The sequence below is a fragment of the Leuciscus leuciscus genome (assembly GCF_965113295.1).
Source record: "Leuciscus leuciscus genome assembly, chromosome: 5".
In the NCBI taxonomy this organism is placed as follows: domain Eukaryota; kingdom Metazoa; phylum Chordata; class Actinopteri; order Cypriniformes; family Leuciscidae; genus Leuciscus; species Leuciscus leuciscus.
Window position 1 is genome coordinate 41,160,743 of NC_138729.1, and position 18,953 is coordinate 41,179,695.

General features: G+C 38.7%; 2 protein-coding genes across 7 annotated transcripts in view; both read right to left on the minus strand.

Moving 5' to 3' along the window:
- The window catches only part of coro1ca (coronin, actin binding protein, 1Ca), a 52,175-nt gene extending 41,342 nt beyond the window's left edge, over positions 1 to 10,833 (minus strand). The window contains exons 1-2 of one of the 4 annotated variants that reach the window (XM_082170174.1): positions 10,712 to 10,833; positions 5,242 to 7,829 (exon numbers count right to left, since the gene is read on the minus strand). In XM_082170174.1, the coding sequence (XP_082026300.1) occupies positions 5,242 to 7,829; positions 10,712 to 10,818 (2,695 nt within the window). In that variant the 5' untranslated portion in view covers positions 10,819 to 10,833. Of the gene's footprint in view, positions 1 to 1,724; positions 3,246 to 3,290; positions 3,328 to 4,431; positions 4,574 to 5,241; positions 7,830 to 10,711 lie in introns of those variants that run through there. The other 3 variants (XM_082170175.1, XM_082170177.1, XM_082170176.1) reach the window with 3 other exon arrangements.
- Positions 10,834 to 14,372: 3,539 nt separating this feature from the next.
- Positions 14,373 to 18,953, minus strand: part of ssh1a (slingshot protein phosphatase 1a) — a 44,510-nt gene continuing 39,929 nt past the window's right edge. For all 3 annotated transcript variants that reach the window (XM_082170203.1, XM_082170204.1, XM_082170205.1), the window contains one exon: positions 14,373 to 18,916. In XM_082170203.1, coding sequence (XP_082026329.1) covers positions 17,834 to 18,916 — 1,083 coding nt within the window. In that variant the 3' untranslated portion in view covers positions 14,373 to 17,833. The remainder of the gene's footprint in view (positions 18,917 to 18,953) is intronic.

Below are 18,953 nucleotides of genomic sequence, written 5' to 3' on the forward strand. Positions count from 1 at the left end.
TCAGCCAAAACGATTGCCCAGGGAACAAATTATAGATTCACGAGACCAAAAATCGCCCGTTAGATATAGACAAGACGAATTATATCTCATGTTTAACCACTACAGAGACGCCAGAGTCCGCGGCAAACCTCAAAACGTCTAGCCGATGAAAGGCTGCTCCAGGCGGGGTACATCGCGCCGAGCGCCCGGTCATCACTGGATCTCACAACTGGATACAATTTTCATAAATCTTTATAAATAAACCACAGATTTGAGCTTAAAACAACTACATTCTCGCCTGAAAAACTCTTAAAACTACGTTTCATGATACAGAAACAGTAGTATTATATGTCAACTGTATTAAAAAATGGCGCTTCTTATGTTGTCATTCTCCGTGGCGCTGCCTTTCAGCTGTCAATCAAGCTGTCAATCAAAGTTAACCACGCCCTTATTGTCATACATTTTATATCTAAATACTATCTAAACTAACGAGTTAGAAAAAAAATTCACTATACCCTCGCCGTTGTCAGGCACTCGGAACCTATCGAAAAATCCAATAAAAGTCCATGGGACCAACCTGTAAAAACATGATTTTATGCTGTGAAAACGGACATGTTAACATGGGGGCTATGGACATTTGCTCCCTTTTGGGACCTTCCCCTAGCGGATTTTCGATGTATTGCAGTTTTTCGCACTTCCGGGTAGGCTTCATTTTTCAGATCAGAATGTTGCCCCTTGGTCACGTCTAGTGTGGACAGACAAATTATCTGTCGCTGGAATCTTATCGAATCGCATCTGGTTAGGACAAGGTTTTAGGTGTTTTCGACTTGAAGCGGTGCTGCGCAGACGGTTCCATGCCTTCGAATTTTACTAAAGCGCAAGAAACTTTAAATATGACTATTTAAATTTGAAATATGCATGTTCTACCTGACTGAGTGAGTGTCGATTAACTGTTAGCATCCCTAATAAGTACATCAAATCAAATTCATAAATATAACACAATTTTAACATTAAAACTACAAGAGAGTTTAGAAAAACAATCTAGAGAGACGGAAACAATCTTTGTCATAGAATGCACTTGTTTGTTCACACTGAGTTGACAGTTTGAAAGTTCTTGTTTCCTTTAATTTCTTTACAAGATCTGAAGTGAATTATCCATTGTCACTTTCAATAATACAGCTATATAGGTCATGCAAAGCTCATGCAAAGCCATAAATAAAACACAAACATTACCTGAGATACTTTGCGTGTTGCTGTTATGAGCTTAAATGCATAAATAATAAGCTTCTACACATGAAACTCACAACTCGGATGACCAACACCAGCTTAAAGTTTATAACAAATAAAGTACCATGAAAGGTAGCATGAAAGGTAGCATTCAGAATAGAGCTAGATCTGTTGTTTAGCCACTGAAGATCCATAGTCGCATAATCAACCAAAAAAAGTACGTCTTGTTGACACGATCACTTTTGAACGTGCTTTCACGGCTTGTAAAAGGTGACATTTGACTTACTATGCAGCTAATTGCTATGCAGGAAACAATGAACAGAAGTGAATAAAAAAAAGGTTGAGATGTCAAAACCTCCATAGCAACTCTTCTAACCCGTTAATTGCCGTAAAAAAAAATGTATCAATGTGACATAGGGCAAATCTTCCTCAACAGAAATTAAATGAGTGCAAAGAAAATGCTTTATAACGACAGCTGAAGCACGTCTTGAAAAAGGGTTGAATTTTACCCTGCATACCTGCTGATGATGAGATATCCATCGCAAAGCTCAACTCTGACGCATGCAGCCTAAAGGACGTGCACCAAACACAAAAACCTTATCTGGTAAATGTGAAATGCAACCTGAAACTGTCTGTATTTAGAGGAAACAAGACTTCCTTAAAAGTCTCAACAGATTCCCTCTGCCTATACATGTCCAGTTGTTCTTCTCTATCTCTCTTACACACACACGCTGCCGAAGCTGCATCCTCTCCAGCCTTGCGGCAACTTCCTGCATCTCCTGACTAATTTTACCCAGCATCCTGACCCATTTCCCAAGGAGCACAAGGAAACAGGCACAGAGTAGCCGATGCAATGACGTCCACACGCATAAACAGCCTGATGCATTCTGACGGCCAGCCCAAACATTACCATGTCAAGATTTCAGCGTGGCCTCAAGCTATCATGCACCAGCAATGGCTAAGCAAGAACAAAGACTGGTCTAAAGGGCTATAACTAAACCAGAATGTACTTTTATCCATGTACAATGTACTTTTATCCTCCTCATTCTATAAAAAAATTATTTGATATTTGAAATCCATGAAATGGAATTGTAAACGCAGTCAAAACAACCAGTATATAAATACTGAAAACAGACAGCATCAATCCAAATATATCTGGTATTTCTTAGAAGTCTCAACAAACTTTTTTTTATGCCTTAAAATATGTCACAGTTTTTGTGGTTTCATTATTTTTATATTCTTTCCTGCTGCCCTGGCAAGTTAGTGAGTCAAACTGAAACAAGCCAGACAATATTACAGTGTGGTCGACACATGGGTAACCACAGAAAACCCTGCACGCTACATAATATTCACTAAAACACTAACCGGGTGTAGCAGCCCAAACACTTGTTCTCCGCCTCTGAGATGACTGAAGGTTAATTCGAGAAGTAAAAAGTACAGTAAAATTATTACAGGGACAGAGAGTAACCTGAGGTTGAGTCATGCTGAATGGAACAATATTAACCAAACAACTAAAGGCTATTGTATTTCTAACTGAAATTAAAGAAACATTTTGCCATTTCAACATTCTTGCAATCATAGAAAAAAGAAAGTGCTTCTAAAGAAAATGGAAGGCTATAAAATTTCTTAAAAAAATAAAAAACTTTAACCTGAAACCACATAGCATGAAAGGCACACTCAGCAAATTTCTGCTCACTTTTATCTTGTTTTTATTCAGATTTTTAAAAAAATGCCCCACTTCTATTCTCAATCTCAGCTCCGTTTTACGTTAAACGCATTATTATTAGAGACTCTGTCACGACAAGACCAATCGTGTGATGTCAACATGGCAGCACCTATAAAGGGGCGACCTACTCCATGTAGAATAAAACTGCTTTTTCTAGAAGACTGATATTGACTTGAGTCTTCATACCACGTGTATCATCATACCAGTGACATTTCTTAATAGTTCTGTTCATTTCTTTATGTAAAACTTTAAAAAGTTAAATTACTGAGTGCACCTTTAAGAAACCCTCCACACAGACATCACATTGTATTAAGGGTTAGTTCACCCAAAAATGAAAATTCTGTCATCATTTACTCACCCTCTTGTCGTTCCGAGCCCGTAAGACTTTCACTCATCTTTGGAAAACAAATGAAGATCTTTTTGTTGAAATCTGAGAGCTTTCTGTCCCTCCATTGACAGCTACGCAACTACCACTTTGACGGTTCAAAAAGTTCATAAAGAGGTCGTAAAACTAATCCATATGAATTGAGCGGTTTAGTCCAAATTTTCTGAAGAGACCTGATCGCTTTATTTGATGAATAGATCTAATTTAGGCTTTTATCTTATCTTTGGGTGAACTATCCCTTTAAATTTCAAAAATAGTTTATAATGCATCCGCCCTCTCAGATATGACAAGATAATCCAAACCTACAAGATAATAAACCAACTGATTTAAACAAGTCCTGGCCACTGACATAAGTTACCTTATATTTCTCTACATTTCCCTCTGCATACTCACTGATTTATTAAAATAATTTGATGACTCTGCATATCTGCTGGAGATCACTTGTCCCTAGGCTTGACACTTCAGTGATACTGACATAAACTTTCATTATTGCTCTGAGCAGTGAATACAGGACAAACCAGACTAGACTGACAGTTCCAACAACTTAACCAAGATAGGCGTTGCCAAAAAATTAAGCTATATCACATTGGCTTGTGTGGCAAATTAAAGTGGCTAAACTTTTGCTTTATTTGTTTAGTGATCACTCGCTCTCTGTTCCTCTAATGTAATCAGCAAACAAATATTCGAACATTTCACACTTAGTGATTTCAAATCAAAGACTATAACATTATACACTAACAAATTAAAAACAGAAAAGTTAAGGTTCCAACATTCTATATTATTATTACCATTATTATTAATTCAAATATTCTAAACTTATAAAAGAGAGAGCCAGATGCAGCAGCGGTTTGCTTCCCACAAACACAGAGGCAAATGGTTTATTTAATTCATCCACACAAATCAAAGCATTACATGTCAGTTCAGTTCAGATATGAAACATAAATTTGTTAAAGCAATCCCCCGTTTTGAGCATTGCAGATCAGCCCATCTGGCCTGATCCACGCTGCCATGATCCCTTTCGCATGGACAGATTCTTAAACTTACGCACACCAATACATTATTTGCCTCATGTTATAAAAATTACGTGACAGATTGAGTTTGCGCCTATTCTTACCTTCTCAGCTGTCGTAGAAAAAAATATTTCCAAGCCCGACTTTAATTTTGCTTTCTACAGCAGCACTCCCTGATCGCGCGAATGTTCCCTATGCCTCTGCCTCACTCAACTTGTCCGAGACTCGCCGGAAGCCACGCCCTGTTTTGTTTTCTCCGCCCCACAAAGAACGTGATTAGATAAATGGCCAATGAGTGGCGTCAAAGATCACCAATCACAGAACATTCTCATCTTAGCCCTGCCCACACAGAGCGTAAACAGGTATGAACTTGAGTGTGTGGAGTCAGTGGACGACAGTGTCGACGTGACTGCGTTTACTAGTAGAACCAGTTTAGTGTTGAGGACGTCATACATTTAGTCAAGTCAGTGAACACTGAAGTAAGTTACATCGATTGGTAAGTTGATAGCATTATAGTGATAACACAATGAGCTCTAAACACAATTCATTTTGGATAGTTATTTGGCTTTTTCCCCCCAACTGTTATACAACCTATATGTTGAGGTTGATTTTTCCTGTACTGAAATTGCCACAAGATGGCACCATTAAGCTGAAATTAACTATTTCATTATTTCCTGCATAACGATAGATAGATAGATAGATAGATAGATAGATAGATAGATAGATAGATAGATAGATAGATAGATAGATAGATAGATAGATAGATAGATAGATAGATACTGCAAGCATATCAGATAGGTCTGGTTTAATATGAAACACATTGCAACTCAGGGAGTTTCTGCTCCATCTCTCTATCTGCCAAGCAAGGGGTCCTTGCATTACATAAACAACTTCCTTCTGAGAAATGTTCCTACCTTTTCTCACTGAAGGTTTTCTCTCTAGTGCTTTGTCAGGTGATTTCTTTGGTTGATCAAATGCTGCTTTCATCTGTGATACTTTCACAGACTGTGTTGGATCTAAGGTCAGATCAACCCGGGCATCAGCTGGCTTGGTCCATTCCTTCATCTTCTTCTGCAACTCAATAGTCTCCTTTATCATATCTAAAACATGTCTTTTCTGTGCACCCTGCGGTGGTTCCATGATGGTGGTCAGGCCGCTTTCCATTGCGTGCTTGATGTCAAGCTGGCTTAAATGTTTCTCCTCTAACACATGAAAATGTGCATGTGTCGACAGCTTGTTCTGCTCTTTATCTTGTTTCTCGTTAGCTTGCATACTTATTAGGTTGCACATGGAGGAGGAATGTTGCACATCTTGTGCAGCAGATGTGTTTGCTGCACTGTCTGCTAATGCAGATCCTGCAATGCAACCATCCTGGACCTGATCGGAAATATCTGTCTGGCTTACAATGGAAGAGGTTGATGCATTTGTTAAAATATTCAAAAAACAATGCTCTTGTTGAGAAGAACCAGACAGAGTGACTTCTGTTTTGTTGTCCATGCCCAGCCTGTCATCTATGGGATTTGAAGCTGTCTCAGGACCAGCAATGAGCTCAGAGATGAAAGTATTTGCAGATGTTTCCTTACGCACGTCCGTTTTTGAGCTGATGGTATTCTGATTAGACTTGCTGACCTTGTCTCTCTCTGATGTTGTCATGTCACCCGAGTTAGCGTTAGCATCTCTCTCTAATCTCTGCTGTTTAGTAGCATCTTCTACATCAATCACTGCACTTAAAGAAGAGGTATTTTCTGGATCCATCCTATGTTTAGTATCCTTCACTGTCTCTGGAAGGGTTCGTATCACTGTATGTGGACTCATTTCTGCCAGAAACCACTCTAGACTTATCTCTGTGTGTACTTTGGCCTTTGCTGAAAGAGGGGAATCCTCTTTTTCATCTTTTTGCATAACTTGAACATCAGATTTAGAAGGGGGGTATGAATCCGTAATGGCTTCAGAGAATGTAATACATTTCTCATCTTCATAGCTTTGTAGCCAGGGTTTGTTTTCACCCAGCATACTTACACTGGCAATATTAGATGTCACAAAACAACCCTCTTCCGTTTCTGTTCCACGCAGAGAAAGATCTTTTATCTCGGATTTCTTTGCATGGGAACGATGGAGACCCTTTGAAGCAGATTCCAGATTTTCTCTTTCTTCAGTCTCTCTTATGCCATCTTTATTTTTATGACCTCCAGCGGGTGATCTCTCAAGTGAAGGTTCCTTTGTCCTAGGGCTCTCCAAGTCTGACACATTAAATTGCCTTTCTTTCTGAAGCTCATCCTGTGTGAATTCGCCTGCAGATATTTGTCGATGGCTCTCAGCGCGACCCTGAGGTGACTTGGATGCCACTTCTAAGGGGCTGAGGTCCTCTGGGCTCTGTGCTCGTTCTAGGCTCACAGCTTTGTTTTGTAAATCCACACCTGCCAGTGATGAACTAGTAAATCTGGTCTTCATGACATCATCTGTTGGCTGACACCAAGTAACGTTTTCTCTGGCTCCGCAGACATCCTTCATAGACCGCCCCTGGGTTTCGACGTTCTTCGGGGAAGAATGTTCGGCTTTTGGGGTTTCTGTTACAACCTTATCTGGATTCTCTGGCGACTTCTCCCGTATTCCTTCTTTGACTTGCTGAATTGCCTCAGTAATGTCCTTTGATGTCTCCATTTGTGAGTTCATCACGAGGTTTGATGTGCTGGGCTTGTTAAACGGCCTCTTGTTTTGTGATTCAGTCATGCTGGTCTTCAACTCTACATTTTCGGTAATGACCAAAGCTTTGTCTTGAACCGGAACGTTGGTGTTGGCGTCCCCACCACATGGTTTTGAAATGTCCTTCCATTCCAGAATCTCCCAAGTAGGCCCTGCATTTGTCACCACAGCATCAGAATCAAGTTTTCTGTCCCCTTCCTGGCACGTTAGCTTGTCGTCATCTCCACAAACAGATTCCATTTCGTCCTTTACATAGGAAGCACACTTCTTACTCCTGTTTTCTCCTTCGTGAGTACTTTCAGCTTTGTCTTTACCAGGAAAGTCACACCCAAGGTTTTCCTGATGTTCTAGATAGTCTTCCAGCATACTCTCTGAGTCTTTTCTCTCGTGATCAGGTTCACCAGCCTTCCATGTGCCTTGCAGGCAGCTGTCAGACTGTGTGATTCCATTCAGCTGCTGTGGAGCCAGCGGTTCAGCCCTGCCTTCCTCACTACTCTTTCTTCCTCCCACTTTCTCACCATCCCCTCCCTCCACAACCCCCGCATCCGTGGGAGCACACACCTTATCATGAGAATCCAAACTGTGCTCTGGTGTAGGTGATGGTGACTCCCTGCCTGGGCCTCCATCCAACCTTCCAGCGGCTGCTTTCTCCTCATCTGTCCCGACATCGTGAGTCTCAATGGTTGGATTTCCTTCCTCTGTTGCCCCCCCAGGGTCTGGGCTTGGTCCCTTTTCCTCTGGTCCTGCAGAGCTGTTGTCCTGCACTGGCTCCCCCTCCTTGCCCTGGTTTTGTCCCATTCTGTGGAAAATAGAGAGAGAGAGATGTTATTGGCAGTGTGGCGGACCACAAGATGTTGATGATGGCATGACTCTGGCATGCAGGTTATGCCAGTGTTTATCTGAAATTCTCCCACACTTTCACTCCCCTGTACACAGTTGTACCCTCACTAACTATCTCTTTCACCTTTCTTGACTACTGACAATCACAGGCAAACATGACTTGTTCTGTTTGTTTTAACTGATTTTTTTTTTTTTTGGCAATGAAAGACTCTTTGTCTCAGGTATTAAATGCTCATTCCCTGTGGAAATAGTGCCAGTAAAAGTAAAAGCACACCTTTTAAATTTTCACTTGAGTAGAAGTACAAGTCCCACTTGGAGCGGTTCGAGTAAGACCGGTTACACATACAAATTCATAATTATTAGATACAAAATCTAAAAATGATATAATTGACTTAATATGACATAAAAAGATCATAATTTATTACCTTTTTTTCAGAATTATGATTTACCAAAGCACTGAGCTTAAGTAGATTAGAGCTCAGTATGGCATTGTTATGAATTATGAGGGGTCAGCACACTCAAGCTTTGAGGATCTTTTTTTTTCATGATGTTAACTTGTTTTTTATTGCTTTGAGAGAAAGGGGTCATATGTTCTTTGCTGATTTTGAATGAGACCACACCAATTCGGTTGCTTGTTAACGAGACTTGCTCCAACCAGATCACTGAATCAGTGATTTGTTAATTGCTGCAATCGGATCAGTTGAATTCACAACAGAATCGTTAAGTGCAATTTGTGAATCGCATCAAAAAGAAGCGTCTCAAAAGAATGATTCATTCACAAATTGGATATCATGTCTTTCTTTATTTTTCTTTTCTTTTTTCTTTTCTTTTTTTCACTTCAAAATAAAAGTTTCCAAACATTAAAATGTTTTTTTTTTTTAAAACAATGAAACACTTTGGCATAGTAACTGAGTAAAATGATCATTTCTATTCACCATTGTGCAAAACTAACCAAATGAAATAGCTGAGTGTATTTTACTTGAACCTTGACTTTGGTGGGAACAGTGTTTCTTTCCTCAGTGTCTTGTGACTACAGCATATCTGAGCAGCCATTGACTGTTCATGCTTGTCTCGTTACATGAACTGTACTGTCAGCAGGAACACCAATTAGAGTCACAAGACTTTGTAGGAGCTCTCCTGTAAAACACTGTCAATCACAGTCCTCTTAGAAAGTACTGTACATTTTCACACCTAGACATTACATCAATTAATCAAACAATCAATCAGCCAACCTATCCGTCCATTCTGAAAGTATTTGGGGATAAATATGATGCTATGTCCAGTATAAACATTTAAAGCAGTATACTGTAGAGTTAAAAGGGATCTGAAAGTTTTCACAAAAATAGGCATTTGGCTTCTCGCTGCTGACAGCAATGTTGAGGAAGATGAGTGCGACAGGCAATTCAATCCCGAGACACATTGGTTCATAAGCCTGCGCTCTGTCACACATCATTTAAAGGGCTTACAGGCTCATGAAAGCCACTGATGAAATCTTACTTTGGGTCACAGTTCCTATCTATTTCCTGTCTGCACATCTCCCAAAAAAAATCTCTGATTCCTCTTCTCATTTGTCAATGCCTCCTCTCTCCCTGGCCCAAAAGCAGCGTGAACATAATAGAGAATTCTTTTTTAATTTGTTCAGCAAGGACACAATAATATTCGCATTCATATATTTTCTGTTCATCAATGAATCCTGAAAAAAATGCATGGCTCTATGCAGCACAACTGTTTAAAAAAATAACTGTTTTAAAAAACTTTAACATAAAATCAGTTATTTTAAAGTGTAAGAATAGTTCACAGCTATTGCTGTTTTTACTGTATTTTGATCAAATAAATGCAGCCTTGGTGAGCAGAAGAGACTTCTTTCAAAAACATTACAAAAAATCTTACAAACCTTACAAACCAAAACTTTTGAACAGTAGTGTATGTTTTAGGGCTGAAGTTCAGTGAAGGTATTATTTAAAAAATTGGTCTTGCATTTCATATCAGACAGTTAATTCTATCAAATAATATGACTAACTTATGCATCCATTTTAATATTCATTAAGACACACACGGCACACAAATGCAACAATTTTTTTGAGAATTATCTACTTAAATTTTAAGTGCATAGAATTTTTCTACATTTGTGAATGTAGAAAACGTACAAAATAAAGGAGTCACTACAGTGACAATGTGTTTCGTGTTCATCTGCTTCACTCTCCAGTTCTTGAGAGCCCTCAACAAACACATTTACAGGAACTCACACGCAGAACTAGAGGCGTTCTTGTCATAGCAAAGTTGAAACGTGGCTACACAGTGATGTTTTCAATTCTATCCTGCAGACTAGAATAGACAATTGATTTGCTCACAAAGCCATTGCATTGTCTCATTGCTCAATATTAAAAGCTCTTTATAACTTCTTCGAAGTTTTATCTTTGTTAGACCTTTGGTTTATAAATCAGAGAGTTATTGTTTAATGATAAGCATTAATCATTTATCAAACTTTTACCAGTCCATTTTCCTCATTTACTTCTCTGTAAAGCGCTTGCGGTCACCGACAGGATTCCCTAGAAGGCCATCTCCACAACTGCTCCTTTGTGCTGCATCCGCCACCCTGACACTTAAGGCAAGTCACTTGATTTCCTTGTGGCTCGCTGCCTCTCCCATGCATGCAGAATCGAAAAGGACTGAACAACAACTATATGAAACATCTCTTCACTGTCTTAGAAAGTTTTATTGTCTCACTAAACAAGTGTTTAAATCAAAATCCAAGCTACTTGTCCAACCCAATGGACGGCACACTACGGAATCAACTTCTATGGTAACAATTTTATCTCAAGTATAGAAGTGGATACTCACCGATACTCCCGTGACTGCACCGTAACTCCAGGACAAGACCACTCTTTGTTGGATGGATGGATGTTCTGGCTGAGTTCTGCTGGCAAATGGGCTTTTATTACTCTCATGATGTCACAGATACATTTGCCTAATGCAGTAAGTCAGTCCTGTCCAAGTGTAGAAGCACAACAACTTTCAGATTCAGGAAGATATTCAAAGAACAGTTCGCCCAAAAATTACATTTTTGTCATCATTTACTTACCCTGTATGATCTCCTTTCTACTGTGCAACACAAAAGGAGATGTTTAGCAGAATGTTCACACTGCTATTTTCCATACCATGAAAATGGATGGAGACCAGGGAGGCGAAAAATTAGGAAAAGCACCATAAGACATGACTTGAAAATAAGAAATGAGAGTCATTCCAACACTGTAAGAAATTCTTTTTCGAAGATGTAAATAAAACAGATACTAGTTTTTCTACTTCGAAATTTCTTTGTAATTGTGAAATTTGTAATTTGGCAATGTGACTTTACTTTACTTTTCATTTATTACTTATAGCCCACTTTAAGTTCTTTGATACCACAGAAAAAAATTCTTGCTTTTAATAATTAAACATTATTAAAATCAAGTGAACAGTCAGTAATAACATAATAACAAATACACAAATTACAAGCATAGATAAATACAACATAAAGTTACAAAAAGGTCTAACAGTAGTAATCAGGTACAGAAATGTAAGATATAAAATAACTCTTAAGTGTTCACTGTATAAATTAAATATAGATTAGTCTTTGTTAAATATGTTTTGTTGTTTGATTAACATTAATGACAGCAGCAGATATTTATAGGCTGCTGTCACTTTAAGATCTAAAGAACGGATCCAATAAAATGATATACATCCGATTTCTTTCTCAGTTGTTTACGTTCACTTAAGACATTATCGACTGTGTTTACGTGAATACTTGCCGAGATGACTATTTATTTTAACATAATTTTGTGTGTTGGAGGAGACGCAAACGAGGGATCAATTCGGTGTTCGTGTGCTATCTGAAACGCGCCTCTGTGTTTGCGCGTGCTTCGGGACGTGCGGCTGTACTCTCAGATAACAGTGCACGAATTTAGTTCTCTTTCGCCTCTTTTTGCGCTTGAATGGTTTAAAATCGCTTGAATGTGTAAACTGCCAAGAAAAAAACATGTGCAAATGATAAACTTTCACTCTATGATGGTTAAACTAATTAAGCATTTAAACATAGGCTACTTAAGCAATTAATCTGCGAATCACATGCGTGCTGAACCCAACCTGGTCCATATCATCATGCGATCCGTTACACTCCTAGTTTGAAATGACATGAGGGTGAGTAAATTATGACAGAATTTTAAGTTTTAGGTAAACTGTGCCTTTAAAGAAATGCATAACTTATTATTACTATTTTTAACAACAGATCTGCCACCGTCCTAAGGGCTTCATTTTATTTTTTCTCAAAGCAAAGGCCTTTATTCCGCACCAAAACATGACATCACCATACTCCTCTTTTATCCCACAGCAGGTTAACTGAGCTGTTATCTGTACAGTTTATATCCTTTAACAGTTAATGTGTCAACTTCATAGGAATTCTCAGTTTTATGTCTTTAAGAATCGCTCCCTCTGTGTTTAATTTAGTTCTTTGTATTTACAGATTAAATCGTTCAGGGAGCTTTTTTAAGCTACGCTCCTTTGATCAAAACCTACACACATTCCACCAAGGGTGCAATGATACAAAGTAATAGTGTGACTGTCTAGCGGCTCTGTGCTTTTCTCAAAATAGCAGTAAACGTAAAGACAACTACACTGGACCTCTAGTGTAAACTGAGACACTGATAGTCATGGTAACAGAGATACAGGACGTGAGGAGAGCATGGTATCAGTATGGTACCACTTTATCAGTATTACTGCCGTGTACCAGTCTCCATGGCCAAAGTTTAGAAGTTTCCTGATATAATTCACAGAAGGGGAGTAGAAACTGTGATCGCATAGAGAGATACACGAAAAGAAGCTGCAAATACAAGGGAACAAAGCCTTATAAATCTTCCTGTTATGCGACTGGTCACTATGGCAATGATCATAACAGGATGCTCTCGTTTTCTCTTAGATAATAAAGGAGAAATGACTTCAGCACACAGTTCACCAGACATTGAGACTGAAGAGAGAAAACAGGCCACACAGAGGTGGAATCGGAGGCTTCTGTGGAAGAACTTGGTGACTCCTTCTGAAAGACCATCAGGAGGACATATTTATTTCACAGGTCCCAAAAAATATTTGGGCATTTCAGCCACACTTATAAATGTATGATGTCACTCAGGGCCGTACGCAGAGTTTTATAAATACTGAGTTTTTTTTCTTTTTCTTTCTTTACTCTTTATATTGTTTCCTTTGTTATGAATGTAATAGATAATAATACACTGTGATACTCTGTATGTGTATGTTGTATATTGTTCTTGTTATGCAATAAATAAATAAAATAAATAAATAAATACAGAAGTCAAATGTGATCTTGCTAGGGAGGTTTCGGGGGTTCAAAACATTTGATTTTCCTGATCTACACATATGCATTTTAAGGTGTTTGAAGGCCAATAAAATGGATAACAGTAGCTTCAAAAGTATGTCAGTGGCCTGATCACAAAAATATAGAGCACCAAATCAGCATAATTATAATGATTTCTGAAGGATATGTGACACTGAAGACTGGAGTAATGATGCTGAAAATTCAGCTTTGCCAACACAAAGTACATTTTAAAATATATTCAAATAGAAAACATTTAAATTTGCAATAATATTTTACAATATTACTTTAAAAAAATTAAAAAATTTAACCAAAACAACTTATTTTAATTTACAATATTACTATATATATATATATATATATATATATATATATATATATATATATATATATATATATATATGTATGTATGTATGTATGTATGTATATATATTTTTATTTATTTATTTATTTTACTGTATTTTTGGTCAAATAAATGCAGCCTTGGTGAGCACAAGCAAACATTTGAATCAAAATAGGTTTTGTTACTGTAGGTTTTAAAAGATAAAAAAACACATACATTATTGTTGGATATTTTCTGTGTCATCAGACATTTTTTAATTGTGAAAAAAGTGTCCATGTACTTGTTAGGGACACTTACTTACCTTATCAATAACTAAAGCATCAATACAAAATAAAATCATGATCATTTATCTCCATCCTTTGATCATAAAGGACAATGATCATGCATTTTCTGCTTCGTCACTGATATGTCCACTAGCATAACTTTATTTCTTTACAAAAGACCAGTAATAAAGTACCAGCTGCATTTCACCCCTATATAAGCAAGAAAATGAAATTCACAGACCGATCATATGCACTTATTCTGAGAAGACTTGAAGGCCATTAACAACTTACAACCTCAAAGCCTGCCATAAAACCTCTGACGTCATGCGAGCAAGGAGGTCTAGCCTGTAGTTGCATAAGCTGGCTGACCTAACTGCACAACCATGCCAGAATATACCGAGCACAGATGGCACACTATGATGTAATAATACTATACTAGAGTGCGTTAACCAATCAAAAAAGAGTCTAAAATGGCCTAGATTAAAGTATTTTGCCAGTAAATGTAGCAAACATGACAAGAAAAACAAACAAAGATTGCATGAAAAAGTTTATTCCCATAATAAACACATACAGTACATCAACAAAATGTACAAAGTGCAATATGCATTGAAACTACAGCAAATCTGCAGTACAAAAAAGAAGAAAAAATTACTGCATACTTAATAATGAAAACAATGGTGACCTGGTGAGGAGAAGCGAGCGCTCCTATTTTGTGAGCATCGCAATTAATCAGCATCGCTAATTCACAAAATGACGCTCAATATCCAACTAGAGGAAAGTCTATGGATGATTTGGGAACAGAACCAATGTAACATTCTCAACAACAAAAAAAGCCACTGTCTCTCCCATGCAAATAGCTTGAATCTATGGTGGTTCCATAAGCAACAGCATCAACAAATGTGGCATTTTATATTGATTCTCAACACAAAACTTTGGTTATCACTTCATACTTGAAAAGCATAAAATCCTTCCTTGCTCCTTTGGAAAGGAAAACCTCCCCAAACTTGACAACTCTAACAGCTTTCATGAGTTTGCAGTGTCTTCATCTTTAATTAAAATGAAATAATGCCAAATGTCAATGATCTGTTTCTATTTTCTCTTATACAACAATACAAGTTAGGAGTGTATAGTAGGAAAATGTCTGCCAGCTTTAAAATGTGCCCATGTAACCCATTGGCCTCTGCCTTAACTGGCAACATTATCAAATGGGAGTCAACACAGAACAATGCCTCTAGTGCTTCTGGGTAAGGCACTTGATGTTGATGACACAAGACAATGCAGGCAACCAATAACATTTAATCTGTAATCTCTGACTTACATTTGACCTCAATATGGCATCAGACACAAAATGGCAAAGACTCCGGCGAGAAGAGGAGGGTTCAGGGCACATTCAAGAAGGATGCATGTAACGGTTCATGACAGAAAACTGCTTTCTAGCTTATTTTTCCTTTTAGATTTTATATTCAGGCCCCAGAAGGAATATTAAGTAGTGTTGATACTTGTCCAATCAAACAAAAATCATTCAGGCAACCATCTACAGGATAGAGGAACTGATTCAAGTTGACTTTCAGATGGAAGTACCATGAGCAATTCTGTTATATGACCAACATACATATTTACATACAGTGTACTGCTGTGTATATGTGAGGAAGCGGAGATGTGTGTATGTACTATGAGCCTGCTCATGTTTTTAACATTAAAATACACACATTCTCTGAAAGGGTTTTGTGTTCATAAATAGTTCACAGTAATGGTGTAGCCGCTGTTCAAGGCACCGCTCACACGCACACACTCGCAAACTTCACATTTGTGTTGCTCAAACTCAATGTGATAGCATAGATACATGTACAAAATCAGTTTAAAAAATATTGGAAAAGTATGCTGCATAATAATGAACCTCAAGTACTTTAACTCGAGCTGTAATCAGCCGACTGATTGGTAAATAAAGGGCTGTTGACACCAGGATATGAACAAACAGTTGGATTGATGCATTGGTGGGTTTGTTATCAAAGCTTGTGTGATCACAACAGCTGGTATGGCAAGTGTCCTCAGACACAGAGGTGGGTTATTCACTGTCAAAAACATGTCTGGTACTTTTATTTTTTCACCCCAAATATCACATAAAATCTATAAAATCAAAAACAAGGAATTATATTTTGCTTGAATGCTTCAAATGAATCCTATTTTTTAAATTACCTTTACTGTAATGCTTAAAATAAATATATATTTACATATATTTTGTTACTTTATTGCAAAGCAATATATTCTTGATGTATTATTTAGATTTTAAAGTATTTATAAATCATTGTAATATTGGTTGCATGTATTTTTATTTATTTTTTGGCCAATTCAAGAAGTAGTAGTAGTATAAGCAGTATTTTTATTACACTGCATTAGTATGAATTTAAAGGGAATTTCCATTGAGAGCACTGAGAATAAAAAAAGACAAGTCTTCATATATATGTTCATAGTCATAAAAATGGGGTTCAGTTCCTAAAGGCTAAATATAATTGAATATAGTTTAAAATGTATTTTTTCTCTTCTAATTTTTTGGGGCGAAATGTGACCTGGACATGCTTTTGTGAGATTCACCCACACAGACACACACTCACAGTTTAACAGTTATTGAAACCATGCCACACCTTTGCCTTGTAATTGTTGTCTGATCTTGTTTCAGAGCGACCATCTTCAGTTCTACCTCTGTATAGATCTGGTTCAAAAGGCCAATCTACCTTACTTTGATTTCATAATGGAAAACTGACAGCGAGTATACAAACAGGAAAAAGAGTAAGAACAGTAAAGCCATAACATGGTGGGAATCAACAGCAAACTCCAAAAGCTTCAGTTCAGGTTGGCATAAACAAGCCACTGCCTCAGGAACAAGTCCTTAAAAATAACAGTCACTCTTTACATGGGTAAATGATTAATTTGTATCACATTTGGAAACATGGAGCAGCTCTTCTGCTAGAGAAACTACTATGGAGGAGTTTGCAATGATATAAAATCTCTACAAGAACAAGTATGTGCTATTAGAGACTGTAACAGTAATAGTGACCCAAACATTTCCCCAAAACCCTACCGCTATTTTGACAGCAACATGGACAGTCACATTCGTAAGAAGAGAAACTGCATCTATGAGCGTTTCAGTGGATTGAAAACAGCAGCTTGAAGTTGCCTCCGATTTTCTGATTGTCTTTCAACACCATCATCAAGTATTAAAAAGATGGAAGAATCCCAAACAAATCTCCTTTTGGTGGTCCTCCATCAGCTTTCCCAATGAGCCTTCACACACACTGCGATGTGTGTGAACACTGAAGTGTTTACGAACAGTACTGTACTGGAATGAGGTACTACTTTGAAACCTGTGAGTGAATCATCAGTGCTCTGTGAATGATAAAAAGAGTCCATCAACATACAAAAAAAAAAAAAAAAAACTTTCCTAATCACGGCAAAAAGTCCATTTCCTTTCACCATCCAGCCAGGAAGCATGAGCACAGCAGGGTGTTCGATTTTTTTAAAACCCTTTTCAAATGTGTGACCATGTCCGAAGGAATCTGTGACTCATACCGGGCGACAATTAAGTGATTTATGGTGCGATAAATGGGTGGGCTGATGGAAACATTACACAATAGTCTATTTTGACGCTTTCAAGTAATGGCCTCTGGGATGGCGAGTGCTTATTTTGCTTCAGAACAGCAGAGAGGAAGAGCAGTGAAAACCTCATGAACTGTTCGTCACTCAGTGCAATACACATCTATTGAGCCTGTCCAGAAGGTTTTGGATTCATTGAATATTATTTTTATATTCATAACAGAAAGCAATTCTTTTGTAGAAGACACTGTTTACCCAACTTGTTAGATCTGTTCACCTCAAGAACTTCTGTGAATGGCCAATTTTCCCCATGTGGCTGAAATGTTTAAAAAATATATAAATATAAATATCTCAGTAACATCGCTGCAGAACTGGTACTGTTGCTCTAAAACTGTTGCCCGCTGTCAGCTCTTGGACTCTTCAGGTCCAGCTTCGCCTTGGTTGAAGACCTCCATGTTGGTGGAGGACGAGGAAGAGGGCCACGGTCTGGCCCACTCTGGGCTGAGTGAGTGCTCAGGTTCTGGGGACAATGATAGCATGAGAAGGGTCCCTGCATCAGAGGAGCATGCGGAGCACAAGTCCTCAGATGAGAAGGTGAGGCTGCCTAGTTTGGCGAGAGAGTTGGAACGCTTTAGTCGAGAAGGTACAGTAAGTCCTGCAAGTCGCATTCGGGCTTCAATTTCTTGGGTACGTTGACGCACAAGGCCTGGTTTGCCGCGTACGCTGCGGAGGCTGTCGCTGCTGGAGCTGCGGGTGAGCGTGGAACCATGCGGGGAGGAGACCGGTGTCTGGCCACCTGACCCGAGGACCGCCAACAACACTTCATTCGTCAGTGGCACTTCTGCTTCGGTAGCGAACTCTGCCCGTGTTCCAAAAGGCCTGTGGAAAGGGTCGGTTGGATCACTGGAATTGTTTGTTGCATCCTCGGTTTTGCTTGAACCTGCTCCCCGTTGCTCATTTGCACGTGCACGCTCCTGGAAGAGACCGGAGAGTTTTTCCAAGCGCTCTTTTCGGCGACGAACAAGGCCAGAGCGTTGCAGCTGCATCAGAGTCTCTTGTTGTTGTGGAGAACAAGCGGCCTCCGCCTTCTCCAAGCCCTTCATCTCTCTCTCGTTCCTGGGTAGAGCAGAGGAACCTTGTGCATCAGTCTCTTTCTGTCTGAAATCTCCTTCCCCTTTGGCCTCAAGCATCGGAGTCCGGTTCTCAGTTTCTTTGTCAAGAGATTTGCCATCTGGCTTATCTTTATGCCCCGAGGGCATTGCATTGGCATCAAGGCACAGATCTGAGGAAAGCTTACCACACTTGGCTGTCATGGGCAAGTTGGCACAGGGTGGCGTCTGAATAGAGATATTGGGCACACTATTGAGGGGTAAAGGAGCAAGGCCTTGTCTGTTAGTCTCCAACAGAGCACTCTGGGTGGGCTTGGAAGCGAACAACAAACCAGGAGCAAGCCTCGGCTTAGCATGCTGCTTCAGATGGGCACTTTCCTGAACAAGAAAAGACAAGAAAAAACGATGTAAAGCA